General features: G+C 36.3%; 1 protein-coding gene and 2 non-coding genes across 3 annotated transcripts; 2 read left to right on the forward strand and 1 right to left on the reverse strand.

The window, feature by feature from the left end:
* Positions 1-304: 304 nt before the first annotated feature.
* Positions 305-9,536, forward strand: LOC149734964 (uncharacterized). Its single transcript, XM_089880281.1, has 7 exons — positions 305-443; positions 1,304-1,396; positions 4,327-4,418; positions 7,598-7,840; positions 8,004-8,200; positions 8,358-8,482; positions 8,622-9,536. The coding sequence occupies exons 4-7, from the start codon at positions 7,640-7,642 to the stop codon at positions 9,326-9,328; spliced, it is 1,230 nt and encodes a 409-aa protein (XP_089736407.1). The 5' UTR covers positions 305-443; positions 1,304-1,396; positions 4,327-4,418; positions 7,598-7,639; the 3' UTR covers positions 9,329-9,536.
* On the forward strand, positions 1,828-1,900 carry Trnar-ucg (transfer RNA arginine (anticodon UCG)). The gene has a single exon. It is a non-coding gene; the product is annotated as a tRNA-Arg (tRNA).
* Trnar-ucg (transfer RNA arginine (anticodon UCG)) lies at positions 2,555-2,627 on the reverse strand. Its single transcript has one exon. It is a non-coding gene; the product is annotated as a tRNA-Arg (tRNA).
* Positions 9,537-9,933: the final 397 nt, after the last annotated feature.

Here is a 9,933-nt window from a genome sequence, read left to right on the forward strand (position 1 = left end):
TGCTGTTTTGAGTCTGAAATTTGCCTTTACTTCTGCTTTATCAAGGGTATATAGATAACAGAGCTATTATTGTAGCCTAATTCAGCGACAGTGTTACATTTAGCACCTGCTTTTATGTTTGCCATTAGAAAATAAAGCATATTTCTTTTATGCCTCGGTTTCCAGGCTCCAATGGTCCAATACCCAATATACCAGTTGTCATTGGCAATGGAACAAGTTGGAATACTGTTTTCAAACACGTATTTGACAGGTTACATGAGCAAATACAGCTGGTAGTTTATATTTTGTTTATTTTTCAACAGAAACCATGTAAGTACACGTGTACCATAACGTGTGGGCCAGGTCGTAAAATTAAAATGTCTGATTGTAGCGCCACCTAGCAGTTGAAACCCAGCTCTCTTCAAGTATGAAGATTTGGCTGGAGGAAATACAAAACAATAGAGGTTTGCTTTTACTTTTTTTGTATCCAGTAACTGTTTCTGCTAAAACAAAGCTATGCTGAAATGATTTTACACGTTTTTGTTATTTTTTATAAATATCCTAGTATTATTGATCGTTTACTGCCAGACTGCTTTATGCTGGGGGAAATAGATATACGGTCGGCTTGCTTTTAAATTACTGTAACTGATTAATATTTCTATTAGAATCACTCGCTCGGGTATACACGTTTTAATATTTAACACATATCTTGGTAGCCTACAAACAGTGAAAGATATATTTTAAGATTTCAATTAGAAATTGCGCATTGTTTAAAAAAATCTCAAATGCTGACTGAATGTCGAATCTAAAAAGAAAACATCGTATACGTTTTGGAGGAAATTTTATATTTTAACATGAATTGCCTTTATGTTTTAACCTAAATACTTATATCTGCGATGTAGCCTACTTCTATTCTATATGGGTGAGGTTCTTGTCAAAGACTTGGGATTTGGGCAGATTTGTCCCATTATACCCCAACACCCAAGCTGCTTCATGTACCTATATCCTAATTGATTTATTTAACAATATCAAGTAGTGGGTTCAAGGCTCGTCGCTGCTACCATTGTGGGCGTATGTGTCCTTGGGCAAGACACTTAACGGCAATTGCTCCAACCCAGTGGCCACTAATGGGTTGTTCAAATTATCAGCCATACATAAAAAAATGAAAAAATCCAAAAAAAATAATCACCTACAAATCAACATACATGGTAACTCGTAAGCTGGCACAGGTGTTAAACCCGTGGGATAACGACTGTCGTTTTCCGGCCACGCGAGGATAAAGTAAGTTACATTCATTCATACATTCAAATCGTGTTATTTTCAGTTAAACGTCCAACATGTCGTAGCTACAATACCAGCGTGCAAAAAGCTATGGAAAAGACATGGAAATTAAGGGACAATATTCGTAAAGATACCGGTAAGGTGTTTGCTTTATCGTGACATAAATTTACTTTTTAAATACAGTAACAAAGGACCCGAATAATTAAAACGGCGAAATGAAGGGAATTCGCAGCAAAACGATAGTCGTTAAAACACGTTATGGATAAAAACGACTAACGTTTCCCCGCTACGCGAGAATAAATATATTTTATGAATACGCTCTCGTGTATATGAAACAAAACCCCGTTTTACAACTACTGTCGTTGCCACTCGGGCATAAATAGGTTACGTTCGTTTATTAATTCCCTGGTGTATAAGAAGCAAAAACCTGTGTAACGACTGTTGTTGGCCCGCCACGCGATGATAAATAGTAACATTCATTCATTTGTATCACAAATCGCGGATTGAGAATTCAAAATCAGATCCAGACAAATTGTATTCAAAACGCGGACGAGATTGAAACGTGGCGGCCGCATGGCCTAATGGATATGGCGTCTGACTTCGAATCAGAAGATTGAGGGTTCGAGTCCCCCTGTGGTCACACTTTTTGTTAAATTTTGTTTTAAACTCAAAAAAGCTTTACTGGTTAAGAATTTGCATTATTACAGCTATTGAGTTTGTATAACAAACGTCTTGCATACTAAAGAGTGATATTTTTATAACTAAACCGTAATTTAGGGCTAAAAACAGCGACCGCTGAGCTAAAATAATAGCAAAATCATTTTAAAATATTATAAAGTGATTTTATAAAATAACTTTATTAACTGTTTGGGAAATTCTGTTTCAGTTAGTTACGTTATCTAAACAGTATCTAAAAAGATACACTACTCGCTGTCCATAAGGTATAGTTTCTAAAACACTATATTTAAGGTAATATGTTTTGAACATATTACGAAACATAATTTAATCGATATGAATCCGAATCCAGATTTCGTTAAAAAACTTTTATTCGGCTTTAGCAAAACGGGTCTATTTGTTCAAACAGTTCGATCTGGTTTAATAATGTGTGCATACTATATACAATGTTTTATTCCAATAGAGAAGCAAATTTGGTTTTAAGTATTTTTATTTTGTAACTTTGTACACACCTAAAATCATTAAAAAAATAGTAGTGGTACAGTTATTGTTTTTGGTATATGTTGTAAAACAAACTAAATTCATTAAGAATAAATTCTCAAAGCGAGACGAAAAAGTGTGACCACAGGGGGACTCGAACCCTCAATCTTCTGATTCGAAGTCAGACGCCTTATCCATTAGGCCATGCGGCCGCCACGAATGTATGTTCCGAAGTGGCGCTTATATCTAGTGGTTATTTGTAAAAAGACATCCGCGTAAAACGTGTTTGTGTTTTGATTTTGTCGTGTTTCATTACGAGTTTTCTAACTATACAGAATGTGTGCGTGCGCCATAGCTTAGACATTATTTTGATGAACGTTTTTTTACAATTAATTGAACAGAACGTTTATATCAGCGTGCAAAAGGCTATATCAAAATGCTTTCGGATACACAACAGATTACAACAACACTTGTAGTATATATAGTGCAACCCATTTGGAAAATGAATTTATATCTGATTGCAATTCGGTTCGAGGCAATTTCGATTCTCGCATGAATGAATATATCCGCAAGATTAGCATGTTACACATGTTTTGGCGCCGAACGATTACCACAAACGCAACAATTAGTAAAATTTAATCACCGCGCCTATGCAGCACGATCGGTACAACATCGGAAATGAGTTAAATCCAAGATTACGAGCGTATTTTAGTAAATTCGGCGCCGTAACGGTCAAACGGGTCTCGTTTGCGGATTACTGTTTTGTATTTCCGAATTAACAAGTGCATTACCGTTAATATCTATTGTTTAATGTACAAATATGGCTTACCAGCCTTGCGACTTAAGAACAATGATATGATTCTATATTTCGGAAATCGAGCCGTCTTTTTCACAGCCATTTTGGCACCAGTACAATAAGTCAGCCTAAATGACCACTGGCCCAATGATATATGTTTTCCTAAAGAAGTCTTTTGGAGATTATCTCATGTAAGCTTTTTGTATCTTTTGTAATTTCCAAATCGCCACAAAAGCTAACATAAAGTACGGTGGGGTAAAATGGGAAACCGTTAGCACATATTATCTCATACCTCCAAATCGTATTTTAACAATTAACAACGCTATTTAAGAATCGTGAGGATGTGGTCATATAATTCTGCAAATATTCTTCGTTTACTACCAAATGGGACGATAAAACAAAATGAAAACTTGTACCATCTTGCCCTAACGTACATATTGCTCGGTGCCCGAACGTCTACTAGTATATATCCCATTGAAACAGTTATTTTATAATTTGTTTATCATAAGATAGAGTTAAAATTCCACCAAATTCAAAAATTCCGATATACCGTACGTTTCGAGCTCTCAACTCAAACTTTACTACGTTTTCTTGTTTTGTAAACACGTCAGTACCAGTCCATACCAGTCTGAGCTATTTTTGTAATTGCCGAATCGGACACGCATTTTTTGGCGAATTCACTTTTCGGTGTCGGGACTAACTCTTTGTAGCCACGCAGGTGGTATTGCGGTGATCGTGCGTCACCTTAAAGTGGATCAATGCTACGTCATGGCACGTGACAGTTTGATTGACAGGTAGGGAAGAGGTGTTAGATAACGTCCTTTTTAGAAACAGGTGTATGATAAACCAGGTGCAATACGGCGCTACAAACTTATGCGCACACGATACAGTGTGCGTTTACCATAACTCAGATTATGCTACTGTTACAGTACAGAATGAAAAAACTATAATTCGAAAAATAAAATTCCGCGAAATTTTATAGCGACTGCGTGACATGGCATTAAAATGCAGACAACGACATATTTCTTTGCTTAATTTAGTGTTTTTACATTGTTATTATCTTCAAACTAGATACAATTTAAAAAAAATACTAATTTGTTTTGTTATTTTTTCAGATTTATTAATGAATCTCAGAACTTTAACTTTGTGGCCGCGAGGTGGCGATAAGGAGCAACTAATACAAACGCTTCAGCCTTCCATTAGCCATGTGAGTCTTAAATACCAAATATATTTAACATAATATAAATATTATTTGTCTCATAGAATACAGAACGAATATTAAATTGTTTTATCTCGTATATTTCAATAATAATTTATTACAAATTTATCAACAAACCCAAATATTACATTGGTTTTAATATTTTACGAGTTTGGTTATACTAAAAAATAAAAAGTAAAACTTTTCAGTTCAAAATAACATATTGTCTGTTTCCGCATACATGCAATATGCACGCGTTCATTAAAATATCAAGTTTTACCAATTTCCGTAAATTTTTAATGGAACAGTGTAATTAACCCGACTATATTACCGTTTTCCGATCGCATTGTTACGTCACAATAAAACCGCAGTGTGTTCTGCGAAGTTAGGAAGTATCTCATTACGTCATAATCGTTGGATAGTTTTGATTGTTTTATCATAATGCGGACTAAGTAGTCCATTACTACACCGACGTAATCGCCACTTTGTGACGTCACAATACCGCACCAGATCAATGACGTCATCAAAGGGGAAACTCGGAAGTAATAAGTGACGAAATCAAAGGCGGAATTATGACGTTTTCGCTTTTGATTGTTACGTACGTGGGAAAGAGCAAACGAATCGGGAAACGTTTTGCTATCGTAGATTGTGACGAAATAATGAAATAGATTGTGACGTCATGATGATTTTTATCTCCGAATAAACGGAATCGAGTTATCAGTACACGCGTCACGAACATTGTTTACCAACTGAATACAATTGTTAAGTTATTTAAATAAATTTTAATCACCTTAAACCGAGCTGAATTACACGCCGATCAAACATATATTATTTGTTTTACTTTGTCGTTACATTTGTACTTGCTAAAGCAAATTCGCTTTAAAAAACGGCCCTTCTGAAAGCTTTGACTGGTAAATGACATCAAAGCTGCGGCGTTTAAAAGCTGTTTACTGTTCGTTGTTTAATCGGTACAGTGTTTGGTGTTTATTCTATACTCCAGTCTGGTTTATTTTATTTATTTTACACCGTTTTGGTTAATTTTGTTGCGTAATTTAAAATCTGGTACACTGTTTGTCCCGTATTTCCCTACCCGCATTACGAGACCTGATTTTACGCTGTGACGTCACGCCATATGGCACAAAATGCAACTTTAAACGAATAAGCAGCGTCCACAAAGTACATATCGGGTGTATTGCGTCGCGCTAATTGGTCAGATTTCCGGAAGTATAATATTTCAACCAATCTCTGCTTATTAAAACGTTACATTGACTAATTAGAAACCACGAATAATGTTAATTGCTCCAACCCAGTGGTTCATTAATTATGGGTTGTCTAAAATAAATGTTGGCCAACACATTTCAGAAAATTAAGAATTCCAAAGTGTTAATCACCCACAAAGTAACATACGTAGTAGCTCGTAAGCGGGCACGAGGTGTATGAAACAGAACACCCGTGTTATAACAACTGCCATCATAGATATCTAAACATATGTTTAGATATCTATGCTGCCATTACTCCGCAATGCGCGGATAAATAAATTACATTCATTCGTATTTGCAAAAATGGTGTTTTTATGTCTGTACGGTCCGGGCATAAAGACGACAGATTGCCACGCATGCAGTCGGGATCAATTATTTATAAATAATATGAATTATTCACGAGGAATGGCGCTTTCCTGAGCCCCGTGATTTAGGAAAATTTGAGAAAAATCACAAAAATAAATTACGAAGTCGAAAATGGACAAATTTTGGGTAATTTTTATCATGAAATATGACATGCGTCCAAATTCGTGTATAGTAGGTTGGGGTAAAGTGGTCCATGTTTTTATTCTATTTGTCGTCTCATTTAGTAGTAAACAAAGAATATTCACAAAATTATAACTGTATCCTCGCGACTCTAAACAAGCGTTGTTGGTTGTTACAAAACGACCTGGAATTATGGGATTTTTGTGCTGTATCCATCTTACCCCACGATGCTATAAATTCTGATTAAAAAGCGACAAGTTTGTCAATAGTAATTTGGAGCTTATAATTGACGAAACAAAGTAATGGTTCGGTTTATAAATGAAAATAATTGAAATATATACTGGAACATTCTTTATCGATTAGGAGTATGACTTTTGAAAAATATAAATAATTTCTTTATAAAATCGGGTTGGAAAATAGAAATAAAATAAGACAGTAATGTGCCGGTATACATTTATTCTATATTGATTAAAATTGAAACGTAAAATAAAATTGTCAAAACGCAAAGTGGAATACAGCGTAAGACAATAAATGTAATTGGACAGTTACGGCTTAGTTTAATTGCCATAATTTTGTTTACTACCAAATGGAACGGTAAAGTAGAATAAAGTCCTGGACCATCTTACCCAACCTATACTGTATTTAAAGACGACGTAAGTTGGCATGTAGTCGCATTTAAATTCTGAGCAATATTTTGTGTCTCTCGGCAGCGCGCATGAGGTTCGGCGTATAAGAGAACCAAGTGCACTTTCCCACAGAAGAAGCGGTGAATATAATACAGACATAGTAATGTCTGGTGCCGCAGCAAAATTCCCAGGTTCCCATGCATATGTCCCCGTATACTATCGCCAGACAAGGTAACTTTCCCACTCAGAAAAACGGTGTCCAACCGCGGTCATGCTTTGTTACGTCCCAGAGTCAAGGTCAGGTATTGGCCCGGTCGTCTGTTCGGTTTTTGAGATTCGTTTCCACTCGGAAAACGCTATTGTTTCATCGCTATCCATTTGTTTGCTAACGTCTAAGTCGCCGCCCGCATTTGCTGGAAGATTTGCTTTTTTCTCCGATTTGTGACGTCACAGTGCTTCGGCTGATCTCTCTGTTTCATCCCGACGCGCCTTTTTCTCTACTTTCTCTCGGAGCTATATAAGCAGATCGTAATTTCTACTTTCACTATAATCTGTTTTGGTTCTACAGAGCCTAGTGGCTCATATTTGCAGAATGCATTCGCAGCATTTCTGGCAAATATTTCGTATTAACAAAACCGGCCAGGCCAGGGCTTTTTGCAAAAGGCATTGTGACATATATTTTGTATATGTCAAACTCTAGCTAAAGTTTAAAGTTATTCAAAACTATTTTAGGAAAGCACGGAGAGCAGAATACCATATTTTATTGCTAAAATTTCTTTTTCTTCAGAAACTTAACAAATATCTTATTTCATTTCAGATTTCAATCTTGATATTATAAAAATTTTGCTCTTGCTACAAAATGTTGGATTTTTCTTCAAATAAGTCGGAACAAGGTTACGCCATATTTTCTTCTGTTGTTCCGACAAGCATTGGGACATCGGGCGCACAAAAAAACGACAGCGGGCCCGCCATGCATTCGAAGCAGGGGACGGTCGCTTATAACGTCGCAGCTGGGAATGCACAATATACTGATTTAGGAAAGGCCTCACAAGACGTAATGGTAAGAAATAAACCAGTTAAATATTAAGTTATTTTTTAACTGTTTGGTGTCTCATTTTGGCATGACTGAAGTTATATTAAAATTCATACATTTTTTTATATTTTTTAAAGATTTTTTCACGATAGTTTAGTTTTTACAATATTTTAACGGTATGATTTTACAGGATCTCTTCCAAAAAGACACAGTCAACAGTAACAACAACAACATCAATAACGACAAAACAGAAAAGCCAAAAAAGAAGCGCAGACGCGAAAGAAGTCCAGTGACAATTAACAAGTTAAAAAAGATTCGACGATCAAAAGCTAATGACAGAGAACGAAACCGAATGCATGGTCTTAATGACGCACTAGAAGAATTAAGGTAAGATGCGAATTTTTTGAACATTTTTAATTAAAATTTTATCATTAAAAAAATTCTACAGAAAAGTAGCAAAAAGCGTTTTCAAATTATTGCCAAAATGATAAAAGAAATAATTTCAAAAGTTTAAATCAAAACTAAATGATTTCTTTTCTTACAGACATGTTTTGCCGACCTACCCCGACGAGACCAAATTAACAAAAATCGAAACCTTGCGATTCGCATACAATTATATTTGGTGTTTGAGTGAAATGTTAAAAAATGGAACAGCGGGAAATAGTTTTGGTAAGTTTGCTAACCAATACGTTAAAGTTGATCTACCAAAATTGTTTTTTTTTTGGGGGGGGGGCGGTTAGCTTTTTCGTATTATAAACACTTTTTAAAAATTCTGAAACATATTTTTAACATTTTAATTTTTTAACAGATGCAAAATCCGCCGCTCAAGAAATGATGTCATCAGTTCTGACGTCATCTCAAGTAGGCACCGAAAACTTCCCAACCGCGCCCACGGCATTTCAAGACTTCGCCCCCTCTAATGACGTCACAGCTACGTCATACCAGCAGCCTGGACAATACTACCAGCAATACCCAAACCAGCAACAATTCCGACCAAATCGTGACGTCATGCAGCCTACTGTGACGTCACTGGAAATCCCCGACGACCTAGAAAGCATCCAAGCTCCTTTTATGTCGTCACAATCTGACTTTGTTCTGGAGCAAGTGGTCACAAACCAAGCTAACCAAGGAAACGAGATTTTTTTTCAAAATCAACAGATACCAAACAACAATAATAACAACAACAACAGCAACAACAACAACAACAATGTTCAAGCAGTTTTGCCGTCGATTTCGAACTCGTTGTTGGCTAGAAGAAACATCTCGTCTCCAATGACGTTACCCAGCAATGGACAAGTCCAATTTCAGGCCCCCATTTCACCTCCATTTTCTGGGAATTCCCCGACGTGCCCCAGCCCCATGTACCCAATTGCACAGCCCAACTTTTATATGCCGCCGACCCCAAGCGATTGTGGAAGTATGGCGGGATCGTCGCCCTTCAATAGCCCGCAGAAGCAACTTCCTTCTCCCGATGTACCATACATGCCAAACTACTCCATGCATTTACTCCGATAAGGAAAATCTATAAACATTCCCTATTATGGCTTCAAAACGCCAAAATTCATTCTATTTCATTTGTACGCTCTTTTAGGCGAAATTTTCATTTTCCTTACTGCCTTTTATTACCATTATAAATTGTCCGCCAAACGTATCGTGCCAACTTTATTCTGAATGTTTATTTCTTACACCTGTGTTCTTAAATAGAACTTCCCACAAACCTAAACTTAAGTGTTTTTTCTACAAACTAGTCAAAGCCAAAAATGTCTCAAACTCCTGTGGAAGCCCTCACTAAAACGTCACTTTAGGCGCTTTCTGCCTTCCAATCTCAAAAGCGCAGCATAGCTCGCGCGCCAAAGTTATTTTATCAGCGCAAAGCGTTGATTACCTGTAAGCGCTTGCACCTTATTGGCTGTAACCTCTAGCTTGTTCATTGCAGTTCAGTTAGTTTTAGTTGTATAGAACGGTAACTGCAGTTTAGTATTGCTAAAAGTTTAGTTCGAAGTAGGTCATTAATGTTACAATTAAAGGAAGCAGAATTTAAGTGATAGATTTAAAGTTGTGTTTAATGTTTAAAATAGATTGTTTACACAAAACTAAAGTGTAATTGCAAGCTAAATTTC

The sequence above is a fragment of the Ciona robusta genome, chromosome 6, assembly GCF_009617815.1.
Source record: "Ciona robusta chromosome 6, ASM961781v2".
In the NCBI taxonomy this organism is placed as follows: Eukaryota; Metazoa; Chordata; class Ascidiacea; order Phlebobranchia; family Cionidae; genus Ciona; species Ciona robusta.